The sequence below is a fragment of the Falco biarmicus genome, chromosome 11 (genome assembly GCF_023638135.1).
Source record: "Falco biarmicus isolate bFalBia1 chromosome 11, bFalBia1.pri, whole genome shotgun sequence".
In the NCBI taxonomy this organism is placed as follows: Eukaryota; Metazoa; Chordata; class Aves; order Falconiformes; family Falconidae; genus Falco; species Falco biarmicus.
The window spans coordinates 34248633-34270902 of record NC_079298.1 but is presented as its reverse complement, the minus strand read 5'-3'; the positions used below and the strand labels follow the sequence as shown (position 1 = coordinate 34270902).

The window sequence follows — 22270 nt, the reverse complement described above, 5'->3', positions numbered from 1 at the left end:
TTCAAATGGCATCTTTTTTCTTAAAATCCTCTGCTGTGCATCACTTGCTAGGACAGTTGTACCAGTCTTTGGATACAGTCTTTCCCGTGAGAGCAGTGACAGGTCTTGCTATTCTTTTGCCAACATCCAAACTGTAATACCGATCTGAAATAAAGATATGTTAGAATTAGATTCCAGAAACTACATTTAGTGCGTGGAAAGAATCTTGAAGTTAAAGCCTTCCTTTTAATTTCACTTAGGCATGAATAACGGATTTTTCATTCCACATACATTTATGGAATTGAGAGGCTGTAACAGTTTGTGTCCTTATTTTTTCCGTGTCCTTCTAGCTAAGTTTTACAGCACTGCTAGTAATTAAATATGTCCCAGAACCAAGGAGTAGGGAGGAATACTCTTACACTGCTAGAACACAGAAATAGCCTTAAGAATTTGGAAATCAAACAAAACGATCCTGCACTGACTACAAAAGCGGAAACACTGGTCTCCAAGTATGAATTGGCCTGTGTTAAGGTTCAGAATTAAATCATACTGGCAGAGACTTACTTTAGTATCCTGTCTTTGGATATGGCTAGTTCTTAGAGCTTTTTTTTTCTGAAGAATCCAGAAAATTCTGAGGAACAGTTTTACATGAGCCTGGCTAGAGGGAAAGGATCTACCTAATGTGGAATCATAAAGAATTTTTTCCTGAGAAGCAAAATGGTTCATGTTCCTCCCCTTTTTGTTTTGTCAGAAACGTAGTTCCATGGAAGCCACTGAAAAAACTATTGTGGTCCAAGGATTTCAGTGTATCATCAATATAATTCTGCATTTAAGTGTCAGGTTTTTTGTCATTTATAAGCCTGAACTCTTTAGAGCAATGTATTCCAACTGGCTAGTTCAGGTCATTGTACCTCGTTGCTGCTAGTTGTCCTGTAACCATTGTTCGTTTAGTTTTTTTGATAGAAACATCTCTTCATTACAGGCAACATCTTAATTCTTGGGACTTTTTAGTAATTCTTAAAATTAATCTTGCAGAACCACAAGCAGTAACCTCACGCTTTAGAAAGCTGAAATACATGGGCTTTTTTTTTTCCCCATCCCCTAGTCTTTTGAGGTATATAGTAACTTGTGTTAGCTTTAACTTACTGTAAGAGAAGGCATAATAATCATAGCCGTCTGGCTTATTGTAGTTGGGTACTGATATAGTTGAATGAATAACTTTCGGGAGCCCTCTCCAGTAGGTGGTCATTTTGACTTCCTTATGCAAAATTCCTGCAAGCAAAAGAAAATTTAGGTGTCACAGTGTGGCTGCTGTAAGGTATCATTTGTTTGTATAATCTACAGCAAGCAAGATCTATTGGATTAAAAAACTTTAAAGGTACTACATTTAAAAAACCAATGGAACAGAATGTTGTATTTCAGAAACTACCAAGATTAAAACAGTTGTATAAAAGAAACTTAATAAACAAGTTACCAGTTGGATGTGGGTTGATTCTGACAGTCTGAATAACAGTTGGCATTCTTACTGCACGTTGAAAGCGTCTCCTTATTACAAGTCGTGGGACATAAACTGGGTATCTTATGGTAACCTGGGTTCTTCTTTGACACTTCTTGGCTGGTTCTTGTCTGTACACATACTGTTGCATGTTGCCATCTAAAATAGACATTTAACAAAATTAGTTAAAAAAATCAAAACCAGCAAAAACACCAAACCACCAGCTAGATCAGACAGGAAGAGGTCATTGATACTCATACTACAAGCAGGAAATCAATACCATAATTCTACTACATCTACAACTGTGGCAGCCTTCAGCTTTGTATATTCGTTCCTACATTTTGAGATTAAAAAAAAAAAGCCTTTGTCTCTAAATCAAACACATTCTTTCTTGTAGATGTTGTGATACCTCCTGCCTATGCTCATTATGGTTATTGTAGTAAGTACAACTCCAGGGGAACTGGTTTTCCTGCCATCATTCCTGTAGATAAAGGAGAAGGTAAGACCATCATTTTAGGCCACCTGAGAGGAGGAGGGCTGGAGTCCAGAAAAGGATTTGCATTTCATTAACCTCTGCTTTTTAAATTCAGGTAAGAGTTCTCATGTTGGCAGTACATCATTCACCTAAGATAAGGAAATACACTAGTTTAAAATATGAAATGAGAAATGGGGAGGGAGATTTCTGTACATAGTTATGAACTAGTATGATTAAAGCCTTCCCTTCTCTAACTGCTGGAGTAAAATAGTTTTACCACCAGATAAAACTTATTTTAATGTCTACCCACTACAGTGCTGGATTCTGTCCCTCAGTCCTATTTTAAAATGCATTTAAAGATCTGTAAGTACTAACACAATTTTTTAAAGCTTCAGGCTGTTTTTTGACCACTTAGCACACTCTGACATCACTTACATTTCTGTTTTTAGAAGAAATATGTCTTTCAGTCAAGAGAAATAGCTTTTTATTCCTGATTAAGGCAATTCAAGCACCTTTTGATCATCTGTGAACAACCGAAGTACAAGACATACCTTTTTTGATAAAATAAACTGATTCTGGTCTGTTGTTGTATCTTGCCACAGGGAGGGTTGCTATTATTTTCCCACTTAGCCCTGCAAATCCATTTGCAAGAGGTTTGGGATAGCCTTTATCCATAACACCATTAGTGAAACGCCAGTACAGGGGCCCCTAATGATATAAGGAAAAAATGACCTTTAGAGAAAATCCTTTATCTGGAATTGAGCTTCAACACTGACAGAAAAAATAATCTTACCACAATGCTAGTGTTAACTACATTGTAAAACTGACTGGAACCACTCCTACATCCATTAAAAACAGGGAAAAAACCACCAGAACTTCCTAAAATTCCTGCTGCAGTTTTCTAACACCACCTTTGAGTAGGGATAGAGTTATCTTCGAAATGAACTGCTAATGAGTGGTTACTGAACAAAGCGGTTTGCTTTCTAAATCTAAATCTTCACAGACAGGAAAAGCTGCCTGAATACCAGACTGAATGATTAATTGGGTTATAACTGTACCATGTCTTTAATGAGGTGTGTGCATTTCATGATCATCTTGTTGCGGGAAGAGAAACATATTAGGAACAAATGCAGGCTGTTTGGGCAAGGGAAAGATATGGTCAGATACCTATGTTTTAAAAGAGTTGTTTTTTTCTGAAGTGTGTCTTGTATAGAAATACAACCTGTCTCTCAGTTCCTCTGTCAATGCTTTCTGTCCTAGCTAAGTACAGGGGGGAAAAGCACTGAATGAGGTTTTTTTCCTGACAAGCGCCATCTCACGGCAGACAAGGTGGGGCTGGGGATGAGACCCTTACCTTCACCCAGTTTCAAACCCACCATGCTGGCTGAATACACCGTTTATTCTAGAAAATGAGGGAACACAAGGCTCCTCTTCACAGCTGTTTTTCAACACCCCTAGCTGTTTTGAAGCTGATGGGCCCCACCTGCTCCCTGCTCCCTTCACCTTGATGAAGAAGGTCTTGCCATCGCAGTTGCACCTGGAGAAGACGGCGTCGATGGGGCCCGGGATGCCCCAGCCGTCCCTGATGAGGCGGGGGCTGGTAGTTGGTGGGCTCCTGCCGTTCAGCAGCCAGTAGTAGCGGCCTGCGGGCGGGATGAAGGCGCTGAGGCGCAGGGTGAGGCGCGGCGCGCGGGCGGGAGGAAGGTGCTGAGGCGCAGAGGGGCCGCGGGCGGGAGGCGCCCCTTTCCCGCCCCTTTCCCGCCCTCAGGTACGCGGCTGCGGGGGGCGAGGCGACCGCTGCCCCGGCTGCACCCCTGAGGCGCGGGGGGTGCCGGCCTGGCGCGTCGCTCTGTGAGGGCCTGGGAGCTCTGAAACGGCTCCCGGGGTTGGGGCTGGGCGGGGGCAGGTGTGGGCGGCGGGGGCCGGGGCCGGCCGACCTACCTCGGAAGACAGCCAGGGTGCCGTTCGGCAGGGCCACCATGCCGTCTGCCGGCTTCCCGCTGCACAGGTCCTTCTCGTCCTTCATCGCTGTGAAACACAGTGGCTGGGGTTTGTAAAACATTTAACAAAAATGGCATTCCCTCCCCAGCCCACCCCAGCAGCCCTGCGGAGGCTGGAAGTGGTGGCTGGTGTCGGCTATGTTCAGGCTCTCTGGTCCAGGCATCTGACTGGCACTTGTCATGCAAAGGTCTTAATTATTCGTTTGAGATAGGTTCCTGGAAAGCTTGGCTCTCCTCTTTTGGTCCCAGGAGTGCAAGACCAGCTGTTTACATGACTAGGTATGCATATCTTTGCTTAGGCTTACCTAAGTACCTATAATTCAGAAAAAGACCTATAAATGCATCAGATGCTATGTCCCCCGTTTAATTTCTTTGTGCTCCAGGACGTTGGCTTGATGTTTCTCCAAGCTGCTCTAGTTGGTTCCCTTCCCCCTACTTGCTTATTTAAAAAGCATTTACGTTTACTTTCAGTTAAATATAAAGGAAGGATGAACCTGTTCTGGACAAAAATTCAAGTATTTTTTATCTAAAATACTTTTTTTTCCTCTCTGAAATACCTGTCAATATGATTGAAAAAAATGCCCAAGAACATGCAGGCTATATCCGATTAAAATAAATAGTGAGGACATGAAAAATGTTGTGGCAAAAAGCACAGAGGAAAGAGAATACAAAGAAGAGACTCCGTGTCTGTCCTATGTGACATTTTTTGCATCTGACTGCAAAATGCCAGGGTTGGTACCTTGAGTAACAGTAGATATTCACCCTGACTCCCTAGCAATGTTTTCATGGGACTTAGAAATTTACCTTCTTTCTCCTTTACTTTCTTTTTTTTTTTTGTTCTGTTTGCATCTTCTGCAGTTCTTACAGCAAACATTTTTCAGCAGGACCAGTTACTGAAAACAATTACTGAAACATGATCATGCGGTAAACTATATGGAGAATGTAATAAATAATACAATTGAAAACTGAGGTACCCATATGCAGGATGCTGGTAGCAGTAGCACTGTGATTATGGTTGACCACTGGAACATGAGTGCCATGTTCTTGTGGCACTGGATAGAATGATCTTGCATGTCCTTTACTCACGTGTTCTGTTGTGCGCTCTGGTGGAGTAACTGGTGCCTTTGTACCTACTGGAATGCAGTTACCTTGTGTTTCTCCAGGTAAAACTGGCAAGTCCGCAGTCTGGATCAAAGGCTTGTTTATCTCGGGTTCTTCTTTTACTGGCAGAGTTTCAGGGTCGGCTGGATGAGGCTCATCTCTTGTGTCGGTAACCTCCTGGAAATGTATAGTTGGCTTGGATGTCCCTTTAGAAACAATAAACATTTCTTCTATTGTGTCTTTTTTATCTCTTGTAGGGGTCTCTCTGGTAACTTTGTCAATACCAGGGTCCTTTTCAGTGGCATCTGCCATTTCTTTGTCAGGTGTGACGCTAGTTTCTTTGACAGTTGTTACCTCTTTTCTACCAGCTGTTGTTGTCTCTACAACAACACAAATACTATTTGTGCTCTCTTTAGCTGCTGCTGTTACAGTCGGCTTAGTTTCCATAGTTGTATCTCTTTTATTTGTTGTTGCAGTCTCCCTGGGTTTAGGGGTTGAATCTGTTTTGGCAGCTGTTGTCAACAGAGTGGGCTTGGTCAAGGGCGTCGTAGCTGCTGTTACAGTCGCTGTTCCCACGGGGTTTTCTTCTTGTTTAGCTGTTAAAGTCTCTTTTTGTGTGGGAGCTGGGGTTGCTTCTTTTTCTGCAGCTGTTGTTGCAGTCTTTTTGTCCACAGTAGTTGCTTCCGATTCAGCTGCTGTAGTGACAGCTTGCTTAGCTGTAGGAGTTGTATTTGGAATATCATCCTTACCTTTAGGAGAGTCATCCGGCTTAGCCGTTATCACCGTAGTCACAGTAGTTGTGTCTTTGGTACTTGTTAAGATGTCTTTAAGCAGAGTAGTTTTGTCATTCTTGAGTGTTGTTATCTCTTTGTTTGCAGTGGTGGTTTCTATTTTAGTTGTTGTCTCTTTGGTTATAGGAGTCGTAACAGGTTTAGCTGTTGTTTTCTCTTTTTTGTCAGTTATCACTACAAACTCAGTAGTCTTAGCTGGAGTCACCACTACCCTTTGTAGGGCTGTGGTTGTGACTTTTGCAGTTGTGCTGGTTGCTAGTGTGGGTGCAGGACCTGTAGTTTTCTTCTGTGTTGTTGTTTCTGAAACCACTGGGTCTACTTCAGTTATGGGTGTTGCTTTCCTAGTTGTCATGACTGTCTCGCTGCTTTGAGAGGTTGTGTCTTTTTTAGCAGATATTGCTAATCTGGGGACAGTTTTGGGTATGGCAGTGGTGTCAGGCTCAGTGGCTGCAGGGGTAGTCCCCTTGACCTTAGGGGTGGTGGGAGAGGCTGCCTTGGTTGTCGGTGCCTCTGGGGCTGTCTCTTTAGGTTTGGGGGTGGTGGGAGAGGCTGCCTTGGTCGTCGGTGCCTCTGGGGTTGTCTCTTTAGGTTTGGGGGTGGTGGGAGAGGCTGCCTTGGTCATCAGTGCCTCTGGGGTTGTCTCTTTAGGTTTGGGGGTGGTGGGAGAGGCTGCCTTGGTCGTCGGTGCCTCTGGGGCTGTCTCTTTAGGTTTGGGGGTGGTGGGAGAGGCTGCCTTGGTTGTCGGTGCCTCTGGGGTTGTCTCTTTAGGTTTGGGGGTGGTGGGAGAGGCTGCCTTGGTCGTCGGTGCCTCTGGGGTTGTGTCTTCAGGTTTGGGGGTGGTGGGAGAGGCTGCCTTGGTTGTCGGTGCCTCTGGGGCTGTCTCTTTAGGTTTGGGGGTGGTGGGAGAGGCTGCCTTGGTCGTCGGTGCCTCTGGGGCTGTCTCTTTAGGTTTGGGGGTGGTGGGAGAGGCTGCCTTGGATGTTGGTGCCTCTGGAGTGGTTTCTTCAGGTTTGGGGGTGGTGGGAGAGTCAGCCTTGGTTGTCGGTGCCTCTGGAGTGGTTTCTTCAGGTTTGGGTGTTGTGGGAGAGTCAGCCTTGGTTGTCGGTGCCTCTGTGGCCTCTGGAGTTGTGTCTTCAGGTTTGGGGGTGGTGGGAGATTCTGCCTTGGTTGTTGGTGCCTCTGTGGCCTCTGGGGTTGTGTCTTCAGGTTTGGGTGTTGTGGGAGATTCTGCCTTGGTCGTCGGCGCCTCTGTGGCCTCTGGAGTTGTGTCTTCAGGTTTGGGTGTTGTGGGAGATTCTGCCTTGGTCGTCGGTGCCTCTGTGGCCTCTGGGGTTGTGTCTTTAGGTTTGGGTGTTGTGGAAGAGTCAGCCTTGGTCGTCGGTGCCTCTGTGGCCTCTGGGGTTGTGTCTTCAGGTTTGGGTGTTGTGGGAGAGTCAGCCTTGGTTGTTGGTGCCTCTGTGGCCTCTGGGGTTGTTTCTTCAGGTTTGGGGGTGGTGGGAGAGTCAGCCTTGGTCGTCGGTGCCTCTGTGGCCTCTGGAGTTGTGTCTTCAGGTTTGGGTGTTGTGGGAGATTCTGCCTTGGTCGTCGGTGCCTCTGTGGCCTCTGGGGTTGTGTCTTCAGGTTTGGGGGTGGTGGGAGATTCTGCCTTGGTCGTCGGTGCCTCTGTGGCCTCTGGGGTTGTGTCTTCAGGTTTGGGGGTGGTGGGAGAGTCAGCCTTGGTCGTCGGTGCCTCTGTGGCCTCTGGGGTTGTGTCTTCAGGTTTGGGGGTGGTGGGAGAGTCAGCCTTGGTCGTCGGTGCCTCTGTGGCCTCTGGGGTTGTGTCTTCAGGTTTGGGGGTGGTGGGAGAGTCAGCCTTGGTCGTCGGTGCCTCTGTGGCCTCTGGGGTTGTGTCTTCAGGTTTGGGTGTTGTGGGAGAGTCAGCCTTGGTCGTCGGTGCCTCTGTGGCCTCTGGGGTTATGTCTTCAGGTTTGGGGGTGGTGGGAGATTCAGCCTTGGTCGTCGGTGCCTCTGTGGCCTCTGGGGTTGTGTCTTCGGTTTTAGGGGTGGTGGGAGATTCAGCCTCGGTTGTTGGTGCCTCTGTAGCCTCTGGGGTTGCGTCTTCAGGTTTGGGTGTTGTGGGAGAGTCAGCCTTGGTTGTTGGTGCCTCTGTGGCCTCTGGGGTTGTGTCTTCAGGTTTGGGGGTGGTGGGAGAGTCAGCCTTGGTTGTTGGTGCCTCTGTGGCCTCTGGGGTTGTGTCTTCAGGTTTGGGGGTGGTGGGAGAGTCAGCCTCGGTTGTTGGTGCCTCTGTGGCCTCTGGGGTTGTGTCTTCAGGTTTGGGTGTTGTGGGAGAGTCAGCCTCGGTTGTTGGTGCCTCTGTGGCCTCTGGGGTTGTTTCTTCAGGTTTGGGTGTTGTGGGAGAGTCAGCCTTGGTTGTTGGTGCCTCTGTGGCCTCTGGGGTTGTTTCTTCAGGGTTGGGTGTTGTGGGAGAGTCAGCCTTGGTTGTTGGTGCCTCTGTGGCCTCTGGAGTTGTGTCTTCAGGTTTGGGGGTGGTGGGAGATTCTGCCTTGGTTGTTGGTGCCTCTGGGGTTGTGTCTTCAGGTTTGGGTGTTGTGGGAGAGTCAGCCTTGGTCGTCGGTGCCTCTGTGGCCGTGTCTTCAGGTTTGGGTGTTGTGGGAGAATCAGCCTCGGTTGTTGGTGCCTCTGTGGCCTCTGGGGTTGTCTCTTCTGCACTGGGAGGGGTGGGAGAGTCCACTTCAGTCATTGGTTCCTCTGTGTCGTCAGGAGTCATGTCTTCAACCTTAGCGGTGGTGGGAGAGTCAGCCTTTGTTGTTGGTGCCTCTGTGGCCTCTGGGGTTGTGTCTTCAGGTTTGGGTGTTGTGGGAGAGTCAGCCTTGGTTGTTGGTGCCTCTGTGGCCTCTGGGGTTGTTTCTTCAGGTTTGGGTGTTGTGGGAGAGTCAGCCTTGGTTGTTGGTGCTTCTGTGGCCTCTGGAGTTGTGTCTTCAGGTTTGGGTGTTGTGGGAGAGTCAGCCTTGGTTGTTGGTGCCTCTGTGGCCTCAGAGGTTGTGTCTTCAGCTTTAGGTGTGGTGGGAGATTCTGCCTTGGTTGTTGGTGCCTCTGAGGTGGTGTCTTCAGGTTTGGGTGTTGTGGGAGTGTCAGCCTTGGTTGTTGGTGCCACTGTTGTTTCAGGGGTGTCTTTCTGAGCTGTTGTAGTCTCTTTTGTAGTTGTTGCTTTTGTGGTAGTACTTGTAGTAGATGGTAAGCTGGTTTTTGGAGCAGATGTAGTTGATTTGATTGTTGTGGCTGTTTCAGGGTGTTTTGTAGTTGGAGCAGGACTCGTCACTTTGTTTCCCAGTCCACTGTCAGTATCTATGAGAACACAAATATATTAAGACACTGGAATTGCAGTTCATGCACCTATTGTATATTAATTTATTATACTGATCAGGAATAGTTGCTTATATATTGAATAGCTGTAGTTGTTTTTCTGGTCTTTGCTCTTTAAGCTTTCTGTGTAAAATTGCATTCAATTAGCTTTAAAGTGGTGTAAACATTTAATGAAAATGGAAAAAGGAAAAGGATATGTGGAAGCTTAAGTTAAGTGGATAAATGGCAGTTTATGGGCTTAGGTAACTGTCAGAAGATAAATAATTTAGAAGTGCAAAACTAAGGTGGCCTGGGTTAAATATGAATTCCTTTTGTCTGCGTGGGACTTTGCAGCAGGTAAGTTTTAAACAATCCTTTTGGCTAACCTGTCACAACTCCAAGTGCAGCGTGACAGAGTTTAGTTCGGTGTTTGTAGGTGAGACCACTGGGTATTTCCATCCTTTTTCATGAAAGAGGAAGCATGCTATAAAATACATTTTTCTAATTAGACATTTCCCTTCTCAGTCTGTTCTTTTGATTTATTCCTCTGATGTTAAATATAACATATTTATAATATGCTTATTATATAATATATATTATGTATAACATTCCTGTGATGTTAAATATACATATTTATAATGTTTATAATATATTTTTATATAGATATAAATAATATAATATATTTAAATATAACTCATCCACCTATGACTTGGACTTGGAGGAGAGAGGGAGGAAAATAAACTTTCTGAGTGCAGACACCTGACTGCATCTCCTGCTGTATCTTTATATCTTGTATGGTTTTCATCTCTGTGACTTACAGCTTTAAGACTCTCCTTACTTGTATATATAGCTACGTTGAGTTAAATTGTTAATATAGCTATATTCAGCAAAAACACCCCAGTAAATGCTTCTGCATTTTAATCTTTCCCTAAGCATTATCTGAAGTTTTGCTGTTTAGTTCTGTTCTTTGCATGGGTTTTGTGCTGTGTTTGATTCTTTTTTTCTTTTTCTATGATTCCTGCTGTGGTGCTGTCTACCATTGCAACTGAATTTGGCATTTGTTTCCTGAATATATAAAAAAAACAAGTGCAGCATCTTGTGGTTTGCGGCCAAGTTGTTCAACTTTTGAACAAATCTAAAAATATAAAAAAAATTGAGCTGTTGCTGATGGTCATGGCCTGGTGACTGTTAGCAGCAGCACTGATGCACTCACACTCCAGTGTGAGAAATAATCCGTATGTAAATGTGTTGTAGAAACAGTGTAGTATGAGCAGAGCATTACTGAACAGGTTTTCCTCCCACCCAGTATGTCTGAAATACTATAAGCCAAGTGAGGTCTTGTTAATGATTATTTGAATTTCCTTAATTTTGTTACGTTTAACCCACTATACTGACGGGGGTTTTTTGTAACAAGAAGTTGCCGTAGCAGAAAGGTAAGTACTCAAATTTAAAATTAGGAAATTTAAAAAAAAGGTTAAAATACTGGCCACGATTGATTTCTAGTTTCATTTCATTCTTGTTACTTCAGGTTTCAAGTTCAAACTGATCTCCTGAGTTATCATTTTAAATGCTGTAACAGACTATCAAAGAACACAGGAAAGCAACATGTTTTCCATTGAGAAAAAATAAATTATGTGTTTTCTGAAGCTGTGTGAGGCCTGGCTTGATTAAAGATAGAGAAACCTGCTAGGAGATTTTCCTCTCTTCGTCCTGCCAATTCATCACTGTTCCAAAATACAACACCCTTCCTGTTCCAGCCATGGACTTTGTCCAAAACTGACAATGGTGTGTGACATATTTTTGTAAGATGTGTGTGAAAATCCAATAGAGACACAGGAGACATCACCACACTCCAACATCTGTGCTAAGTGAACTCTCCAAAGTCGCTATCCTGAGGTCTAGGTGAGGTAATTAGTTTATAAACTGAGTGGTTCCAAGCTTGGTAACTGTCTGGTAATGTCTCACATTGGATTTCTATTTCCAGAGCAGGAAAATGGTCTTTAATTTTCCTTCAGGTAACACCCATCCTGTTTCACTCGTATACTTTCCTACCTTCCGTAACTTCATGGGGCTGCGTTACTTCCTCTGGCTTCTTTTCCTCATTTTTGGATGACCTTTTAGATGTCGGTTTGTTTGGTGGTGGAGTCTTCGGTGATGGCTTTTGTGTGTGTGCTGAAAGAAAAAAAATCTATTAATGGGAGCATTTTTCTTTTTAGGTGCTTGCTGTCATCTGTAAGAAAGTGATTACAAAATTTCAGTGACTGTCTTCCATATAAAGGTAAGTTTCTTCCTATCTATAGGAATTCTTATAGTATTATGCAGGGGAAAAAGAACAAAAATACCTTTTGGGATCCCTAAGTGTTTCATCACAGACAAGTGAAATGTTTTTCCCAGAAGTCTGAGGTGAGGCATTCTTTGCTAACAGCAACTTTGAGATGGGGAAAAAGGTGAATTCTGAGTGGAGTTCTATGTTGATGACTTGGGACTAACTCACTATAGTGGATCTCTGAGAGCTATTGTATTAGCCAAGCATTTACTTTGATAATCTCCTGAAGATATAGTTATGTTGTAGCTCCTTTAACATGATAATTCTACATAAGTGATCATTTTGGAGAGACATCTTAAAGGCAATAATTTCCTTGGAGGAGACAGGAGCTACAAAGCAGCCATGGACCAAAAAAACAATGCAAAGTTTAAGTATTAAGCTAACTTGTAATAGCCTGAGTTTTAGAAGAAACTGGAGGGTCGTGTTCAGATTTTCCAGCTCTAAAGATTGCGTGGGATTTCACTTGTATACAGTAAGAGCCAGATGATATTTTTTAAATAATTTTTTAAATCATTGTTGAGTCAAACTGTAAAATTGGAAGCAAGACCCTCTCTTCCCCCTAGTGTAGCCTTGTAGAAGGATCTTGTTAGTTGTGAAAAAAATGTGATGGAGCTCAGGGAACCTGCAGAGCTTTTTTTGATACAATTAAAGGAGCTGGTAACTGCCATAGATACGTATAATCAGCTTTTTACAAAAGGAGCAGTATTTTTGTCTCACAAGATGACGACTGGGGTATCAAAAGACTTACTTTCATAGCAAGATAGTACTCAAAGCAAGTAAGGTTGGGTGTTGGACTATGACCTGAAGGTTTTACTGAGAAAGGGAGAAATTGTAATTGTTGAATAAAATAACTTTGGGAGCTGAATTCACTTTCAGAGGAGTCAGTAGTCAGAGAAAAATGGTTTGATTAGTCCTTAACTTCATGTGACTTTGTATTAAGGGGATAGAGGGCTTCTGGAGGATAGGCAAGATGAAAATGTTCTCTAGATATACATTGTAAACTTAGCCTCACTGTACAGAATGAAGTGTTCAGAAGATGCAGAAACTGCGAAATTATTCCAAGAGGTGTAACAGGTTTCTCAGTTACGCATAGCAAAAATACTAAACTTCTGAGTACAGTGGTAGGCTGGGTTTGCTTTGTTTTGTTTTGGTTTTTTTTGTTGTTGCTGGGTTTTGGTTGGGTTTTTGCCAAAAATTAATGGCAAAGTTAAGTAACTAAAATACTAGAAGAAACCCTCTAAGATTAGGAGCAGTTGGTTAACTTTTCATATATTTGAACTGAAGAACAAGTGAAACAGCTAACTGTCTTTTGTGAATGTTCTTGCCTGTTAAACTCAGCAGAAAGAGGGTGTCAAGTGACCTCAAAGGCAGCAAATTCACCTCAAGACACTTCTAAGACCTTTGTTGTCCTCTTGACAGCCCGTCAAAAAATGCTGAATACAGAGTCTACTTCAGTATAAATTACTGTGCAACTGAGTGGCAAACCCAGGCTGTTAAACCAGCACCTGGGGACTGGGGGTGGCTGGAGAAGTGAACCAAATGATAATCTGTAACACTGCTTGTTTGTTAAACTGCACGCTTTGGAAACTGGCTGCCTTGGAGGTTGCCTGGTCTGTGAATGCAGCAACCTGGTGCCAAGCCATGTTTGCCAAGTGTGTTCACAGAAATGAATTTAGGTCTATAAGTAGCAGAAATGTTAAGGACGTGATGAAATTAAACATATTCTGCTGGTGTTTTCTATACTAAATTCAATTGCTAGTGTCATTAAGGCTACATGAACTTGGAACTGCACCTCCAGATCTGGGCCTTTGTGCTCAACTAACAAAACCCCATCAGGTTCTGCAGTGAGGGACAGAATAAAGAAAAGTGACTGTGGTCAGTGTACTTCCCTGAACTGAATTTGCAACCTAAAGGTTAAATGTGTATTTTCTTACATTCCTCTTGCTGCAGTGTGAATGTGCAGCCGCTTCTGACCAGGCAGATCCTGCAGTTCTTCTCTCTTGCCCCAGAGAATGACCAGAGTGTTGGGCTGCACTTTCCATTTTGGATTCAAGTTGAGGAGGACATAGGATGTATCTCTATATGCTGCCAGTGACTGCAGTGACCCAAAGCAAGTTGCCTGGAGGTTCAAGTAGTATTATTCCAATGCAGTCGAGCAGGTATTCTTAACTTTTGGATGGGTGGGAAATTGAAGGGAGTTGGACCTTCCTTCATTACTACATTTTTTTGTAAGAGGAATTAGGCTTTTATTACAACGTGTTATTCATTCCCCCCAGCTGTCATCTTGAATTGATGTTCGTTAAGTACCATGAGTGGAAGTGCACATGGCAAAACCTGGCCTTACATGTATTATTCTGAGTGACAGTTCTGATAGTAAATTAGAATGTGGCTAGTGCCAAAAGAGGCTAATGCAAAAAACCACTTTACCCTCAGAATTTGTAGCTTGGTGATGCCTTCCAGTATATCTACCTTTATGCATCAACAGAATGTTCATGCTTCAGAAAATGGTGAATTTATTTTTGAAACTAGATTTTGTTATTTTTGTTTTGGTTTTTGTCTGCTAGCTAACTTCTTGTGTCCTAAGAAGCCTGCACAGTTAATGTTCTATGATAATGCAAACCATCTTTGTTTAAATATATCCGGGAAAAGTATAGTAACAAAGAAATTTCTTACCCTCTTTACAGTGTTTCACGTAGTCTGGGCAACATTTGCCATATCTTTCACAGTCTGCATCACAGTCACACTCTCTTCCTCTTTCAAAGGCTTCAAAGCAACGTCCTTTGCAGGAGACTGCTTGCATAAGGCAGAACAAGAGAGTTAGTATTTTTGGCTAGCTCAGATTTAATGCTGGGACCTTTCTACAGTGAAGTAATTTGCTTAAGCTGATATAAAGAACAGCTTCGTAAAATCAGGTGGATATTCTGGTCTGATCCAGAACTTGTTTGTGTAATTGTGGGTTTTGGATCAGGCCGTACAACCAGAACTGCACTTTGCCATTGCAGTATATTGAGACCATTTAGGATTTATAGTGGAATAAAATATGACCTCAGCATTCACTTTAGCTAGGTCTCATCATAGAAGGTTTCGATTTCCCTAATCAAATAGCAGTTACATCAAGAATGGTATTTAAAATCTGGGTTGGGTTTTCAAAAAGTTTTTCATCAGGGTACCACTTTGCATCAAGAATTATGTGTCTAGCAAAGCATTTCTGAAAACTAATTTGCCTAAGTAGGTCATGACCAAGTGTACATGGTGTCTCTGGGCAAATACTGCAACTTAATAGTGCGAATGAGTTAATGAAGTTACACAGAGTGACCATTTTTAAAATATTATCCTAGTCTATTAATACAGTTCTAAAATTATTAGTACTAAAGGAGTATTTGCCACGTTTGATGTGATTAATAACCACATGCTTTTAATAGTTCATTATTAGCTAATTCCTGGTAACGTCAGTCACTGCAGTACTGCTGTTTCATATCAAATAATGACCAAATTGTTTTGGAAAGTGTGTGCACAGCTATTACAGACTGCAGAAAAGCATACTTGCTGTATTTTTAAAGGACAAAATTTGACCCTAAAAAATTACATCACATTACAATGTAGTATTTATTAACAATCAGTAGTACCTTTAATAGGTACTTAGTTAACTGCTAAATTGAGGTGATTATGTTAGACCTGAAGTGGATATTTTTGAGGATACTTAACATCTCACAGAACTGAGCCAACAATTAGCTATCACTTGGTATTTCCAGATTTTACCATATGATCTGTTATTCTTGTCCTGTATCTTTTCTGTACATAAGTCTCTACTGAAGTCATGGTCTTTGTGGCATGCAGGGCATAAAGTCGTATTTTACAATTAAATCACTAACTAGCAAAATTAGGATTACTTTGTAGGCAGATTCTGAACATCTTTTGACCAGTATAGATGTGGAGTGAGTCTGTTGATGCCAGTGGATTCATCCCACATGCACAGGTGAGAATTGTTTTTATTATATGATGTTAGGGCAGTTTTTATTCATAAATGATGTCTGGCATTTCTCTAATTTAGTCAGTATCAATCACACACTAACTGAGCAACAGCCCTTAGACTGCATCCTTTAAGGATGGTGCCTACCATCCTTGCCTGAATTCAGTGATTTAGGGCAGAACAGGGAAGACATCTTTAAACGTTTTACTAAATATTACGTTCATGCCAGAGTAACGTCAGTATCTAGCCCACAATAAATAAATAAATAGCCTATATAATTAAAATATCTCAGTATGTACTTTAAGTTATGAAAAATGCTCATGTCCTCTCACAAATCAAACTTAGGATGGGGAAGGCCGCAGTGCGAGTGTTTCCAGTGTGTGTGTCAGAGCAGCAGAATTCACGTTTTAGGGTGTGCTGCATCTGCATTTTTAACAACACGCAGCCTGTGTTGCTCAGTCTAGGTCTTATACCTTTAATATTACTAGGACTACAGTGTAGTGTAACAAACTGCTGTTATTTAAATTGCTGATATTTTTGACATTTCCGATTCATAAGAAAATATTTTTTAACTCTCAGTAAAACAGTTTGAAACACCTGTATTTATTTACACTATACAGTTTTGCATATAAAATAAATACTCATCTGACAGTCTTTTCCACGAGACTCAACATGGTTCTGATCCAGAGTCAACTCCTGTCCATGGAAGGACACCCTCTGACTTTGGATTAGACTCTACAGCCCCCACGCTTCTTAAATTTGAGTTCAAATATCCCATCATTTCTTCCTGGAACATCCTGACTTGGTGTATACCAATTTTTTGTATAAGAGACAAACAGATGTAGTACAAATGCACTAAGGAGAAGAAAACAAGCAGCAGGTAAACTGTTTCCCCTCTCTTGCCTAGCTCTGCTCTTCTGAAAAGCATAACCCTTTTCTCTGCAATAACCTGTGGATGCACAATTTTCTTTGAATGGGTTGCAAGAGGTTATCACTGAGTTTTTGAGGAGGAGAGAAAAAACACACATAAGAGGAGAACAAGGACACAGTGAACTAAAAGAGACATTTAGGCATTCAGAGAAGAGACACTGGTGTGGTGGGAGGTTGGAGCAAACAGGAGGGGAAGCCTTGCCAATAGAAACTGGCTATGTTTGGGAACTTACCAACCGTGCAGACTTTCTTGAAGTCAGGGCAGCATTCCATGTAGTGTTGACAGCTAAAATCACACTGGCAGTCATGATCTCTAGAATACCCTTCCCCACATCTCCCTGTACAGCTGGATAAATCTAAAATCACACAACACTGGTGTAAACGTTGCCAAACCAGAATGATATGTAAGGAAATGCTGAATGGCAAAGCAGTAACATTTATCTTTTTTTCTACAGAATGCCATTTCTTCAGTCAGTGTTGCAGAAACTGTGGGCTTGGTTCAACCCCTCCTGAAGGCCTGTGGATCAGAGATTGGCTCTGAGCCAGCTTGAGGACCAACAGCAGCGCATGTTCAGGTTAGAGGGGTGTTCTGCTGAGACTAACTTATCCTGTTCTTCCTGGAGATTAATGAATCCCTGAGAACTGGTTTAGTAGTATGACTGCAGAAGTTCTGGCATCCAGACTAGCCTGTGCAGATTTATCTTGGGCAGTGTATCAGCCAGTGCTGTGTTGCTGTGCAGACTAGTTCTCCATCTTGATTAACCCTGCATATGGTTATAGACGTGCATCTGCACAACTGTACCTGACAGGCCCATTAATTAAGTTTTTTGGTTTTTACTTTTGGTAACATTCCTCATAATAGCCAAATATAATCAGTTTAGCTTGGAAACTGATGAGCACTGGCATAATAAATACAGGTCCCCAGAGGCGTTTTTATTGGAAGTTTTCAAAATGTGTGCCCTCTACATTAATTTTTTTCCCTGAGGACAGAGAGGATTTTGTTATCAACTGTGAGGTTAGGAACCCTTGGGATCTAGTCCTGCAAATTTCTATACTTTTTCCTTGTTAATTGGGAGATTATTTATTAGCAGAGTAACATAAAAGCTCATCCCACAATGGCTTTACTGCTAGTCTGCTGTAGTGTTGGAAAATGCTAGATAATAATACATGGTGCAGATTACAGCTGGTAAGCGAGACATCAGGAGATCTGCTTTCAAACTTTAACCATTCAAGCTCACCAAGGTTTTTTTACCTTGTACTGCCAGTTCACCCTGCAACAACTTCCCTTTCTATGTGAAATCTCTACTAATGTAGCATGCTAACAGCTTCTTCTGGAAATGATACATACAGGACCACAAGTGAAGCGCCCCTAAATACAAACAAAGAAGCTGAACAATCAGCAAGCTAAAACAGAGTTAAGGTAATCAGCTGAAACATTGAGGAACAACAAGAAAATAACAAGAAGTAACATGTAACACAACACAACACCGAAGACAATTTCTAACAGCACACACGGAGTGTGTGTATGTATGAAGGAAGACATGGGACAACAAATAATTACATAGATTGTGATTTTCAGCAGTTACGTATAATGTTTGTTACCACTTCATTACAATTAAATAATGAAGCAGGACTAGGGAATAAACAGAGAAGTTAATGGTCTCTTAATATAGGAATTGAAAAAATAAGTTAGACATCTTCCTTTATGAATATGTGCCCAATATTGCACCCTTCTTCCCTTATGGGGAGAAAATAAATCCAAAAAGTAACACCCTTTCATTCATTTATTTGTAAGCTATGAAGTTACTTGTGAGGAAAATGCCTAGATGGTTCTAGTTGCTGTTGCCAAGGGTCTTAATTTTTGCTGAAAATAGTGGGAAGGCTCCCATCAATGGTAGAGGGTACAGTATCAGGCTGCTCTGTCCTGCAGGTCGAATCTGACACCCTCTGTGACCTGATGAGCTGCTCGGATAGACAAATGTTACATCTTCTACTATCAGGTAGTAATAAATAATTTTCTACCAGCAAGTATTAAACAATGTTAGCACTGTAACTTGATAGCTGCTTAAGAACTATGACACCACAGGACTTGCCAGGCTGCAAGTTCTTCTGTTTTTTCATTACAGTGCTACTTTACTTACAAATTACAAAGATCTGAGAGTAAATAAAAATATGTACTATTAGACAAATAATTGTGAGAGTTTGCCTCTGTGGTAGTAATAACAGTGTATTTAATGGAAAAGCACTTAGCATGGTATAGACATTCCTTTCCCTGAGCCTATTGTATTTAAATATTTCTAACCAAATTATGTGGATATTGTCATTTTAGATTCATCCTTGAATCATACTGCAAATCACTTAGGCTAAATATGTCAGTTTGAGGGCAACAGGATCTCTGTAATAAGTCTACAGAAAAAGAGGTACGTTCATACTCATTTCACATTATATTCATATTTATATGTTATTCCTCAAAAAAAAGGACTATGCTATACCAAAATATAATTATGAAAATATTCAGTGATTATAAAACTGAATTGCAATGCCCGTCTGAATAAATATAAAATTCTAGAACTTATTTTTTTTATAAAGATGCATTCCTAGTATTTATCAGATATCCTAGACACCCTCCCTTTAACTTTGTATGTTACAGTACCTTGGGAAGATACTTCTTGAATCAAGGACAGTGAAAGGATAACCAGGGATATGCAAAGTATGTTCCATATGATCATTACTTTCAGGTACGACATCGTCCCTAAAAAGAAGTAATCTGACATCACTATATGCAATTCAGTTAATCATTCATAGGCTTAAAAATTGCAGTGCATATCTTTATACATAATACTGGTTTAGTAAAAACATAAAATCAATACTAAAATTATTCAAGGACAAATTGCTAATTTAGAATTAGTCCATAAATTCTCTCTTGGTTATTAGTCAATTGGGTGTTTAAATTTTTTAGTAAGACTAGGAAAATTCATTATTAACAAACAGTGGAAGTAATTTTTTGTAGAATTCTATTACATGAAAACTATCGTCACAGTCTTCTCCTTTTAAAATGGATACACTTAAGTACAACAGTTTCTAAGGTTATAATACTGATAAATATAAGCATAAAGTAAAAACAAAACTGTCAGAATGTTAGTTATTAAGCAGCATAATTTTATAAGCCATAATCTGTCATTGAAATATTAATGTTTAAATATGTCAAATGGAAATTTAGATAAAAGTAAATCTTCTTTCAAAAGGAAAACTTGTCTCGTTCATCATTTTCCTTCTGAAGAAGAGGACTTCGATCAAAATGCTTTGAGTAGAGATAGGTGTGACACTTACCTAACAAAGAATATGTCTGCTCTCAGTGATGTTTCACATGCTTTATATATTGCTTTGTAACTGTGCTGGGGTTAACTAATTAGACAGCTTGTTAAACAACACTGCCAATGACAGCTTATGACAGCAAACTTTCCACATGAGTTGGAAGAGGTCCCAGATGACTAGACTAGCGCAACATCTGGAAAATACTCCCATTAAGAAAAATGATTACAGAAAAAACTAAATAGGGACTTACTAGTCAAAACACATTTTGATTACTGAGTGAAATGAACAAATTGTCCTGAATGCATCTGGAAGGCATTAGCTACTATTGCACAGCAATACAAAATCATTATAGGCAAATGCTGAGTATATTTTCTTTCCTGTCAAGTGTAGCTTAGGTGACAGCCACTTAAAGTTATGCAGTATTAATCTGCTACTGATGGTGTATCTTCTGCAAAAACTTTTGAGATCTAATTTATACAGTCGTAAGTAATTCGCCGGTTCTGCACTGAATATACAGTACTTTTTCCCTGAACTGAATGAAAATTTTGCCAAGGTATTGGCTAGAAATCAAAGAATTTAGTTGAATCTCAAATTTTTAAAATGCATTATATGTGAAGCATCAACAATGAATGAGAGAGACCTAAATGGTTTCAGTGGGTTTTGTGTTTATTGATTCCAGACTCAGAATCCTGGGAATAGTTATTTGTAACTCTCTCTCAGAGCTAAAGGAAGTTTCCATTGAAACTTTTAATGGTCCTGACTCTCAGGCTTTGGGAGGGACTTTTTATTCAGAAACTATCCTGAAAGAAAGGGAGCTTTGATACTTACATCTTACGATATTACTTGAATCCCAACGTAATTCTGTTATCCCAAAACAATAAAATAAAACCAGTAAAATACTCAGTGATCCCAAGTGCAGAAAGCATGTAAAATGAGCTTGAGTCTCTTAAGGAAAATAATGTAGACGCCTCTGAAAAGGAGTGCATTTAGATGTGTGCTTGAATGTTTTCCTTACTTGGCCCAATGATTGTGCAGCTTCAGTATTTTTATGCTAGCATTTCTTTCTCATTTCTGCATTATCACAATAGAGGCAGTTTCATTCAATCATTGTGGATGCTTCTAATTGCTTTCATATCACAGCCATGCTTTGATAAATTAATTCCAGTCAATAAGAGTGCTTTTTTCATTGCTCTAGGAACACATACAATCGTTGTAAAAGTTTCTAGAGTTACTTAGACAAGTGTTAAGTGGAAGCACTGACATAGTGTCAATTAGCTATTCAGGGTTCTCTGCCCACTACCGACCTGCTTATGAAGTAACTATTGCTCTACATTGTGGGAAAGGGAACCCAAGGCTCCGAGATTTTATGGAGTTTGTTCAAGGTAATACACAGAAAAAAATATATATTACATGTCTTATAACAAGACCTTCAGTGCTGTCTTTAGCAGAGCTGACTGTAAGCTTGATAAAGAAACTCTGTGGTTTGAGAAGAAAGGTACCTGTTTATGGATAATTAAAGCCTAGTGAGGAAGCAGGTTTTAGGGTGGCTAAACAGGATCAACATGATGAGATAGGTTTTCTAGAGAAATACTAAAATCCTCGTAACTTAATTTATAAATTCATCAAGCAAAACATTTAAGATTGCATTGTTGAGTATATCCTCACTTTGTTATCTATGATATGGAGGAGGTTTGTTGACTCTTACATCAATTCACAGCCAGTACAACTGTGAGTCCAATTTAATACTGGCTAGTTGCCTGAGGTGAAGAAATATATCTAAAGCAGTAAATAAAATGTAACAGAAGACCAAAATTATTATCATGCTTTTGTTAACATGCTGATACTCAATTAAGTCACAAGATGACAATTAGGTACATACACAACTTGAAAATATGGGTAGTCATGATTGGCTGCTACAATTATTATGTTACAGGTATGTTTGTTTTGGTAGGATTGTATTGTTTCATTTCTCCTACAAATTAAGTTTTTGGATTGTCAGATGTGACATGGGATTGCAAAGTTTGAGTGACGAGAAGATAATAATTCCGTAAGGGTTAACAGGACGCAAAGAGCACTTCAGACACCTTCAAGCAGTAGTGTCAGGATTGCATTGAGATGGTATCTATGCAGGCACTTCACAGCGTGTGATCAGCTTCTCCTGGTCTTCCCTGTATTTTCAGGGATGGACTTTGAAACCCTGCTTTAAATTATTGTTACAGGTTCTGGGTGGTGGTAAGAAATACATTTACAGACACAATCAGAGCACTCATGATGGACAGACTTTACTTGCTGCTCTTATGCGAAGGTTTGTGTGCCAGTGAAAAGGGCCGTAAGGGCAGCAGTGAAATAGTAAGCAGGGAGCTGTGTGTGTAGGGAAGGGTTAGGTGGGGCTACATCTCAACCATTTTCGGGTTGAGGTCTATCTGAAGCAGACTTAGAGCTATAAAAAAGGGAAAGTAGAAAACATTCTGTTTCCTTATTTTTATTTCTATTGCATTTAGGGGAACAGGACTCATTACATTCGTGATGAGGAAGTAAAGATACAC

General features: G+C 41.2%; 1 protein-coding gene across 1 annotated transcript; it reads right to left on the bottom strand.

Moving 5' to 3' along the window:
- Nucleotides 1-7: 7 nt before the first annotated feature.
- On the bottom strand, nucleotides 8-19488 carry PRG4 (proteoglycan 4). The gene is made up of 10 exons (XM_056356214.1): nucleotides 19063-19488; nucleotides 14183-14299; nucleotides 11236-11355; nucleotides 5098-9186; nucleotides 3891-3977; nucleotides 3453-3592; nucleotides 2501-2657; nucleotides 1454-1633; nucleotides 1126-1251; nucleotides 8-144 (listed from the first exon to the last, which is right to left on the bottom strand). The coding sequence occupies exons 1-10, from the start codon at nucleotides 19181-19183 to the stop codon at nucleotides 41-43; spliced, it is 5241 nt and encodes a 1746-aa protein (XP_056212189.1). The 5' UTR covers nucleotides 19184-19488; the 3' UTR covers nucleotides 8-40.
- Between the last annotated feature and the right edge of the window lie 2782 nt (nucleotides 19489-22270).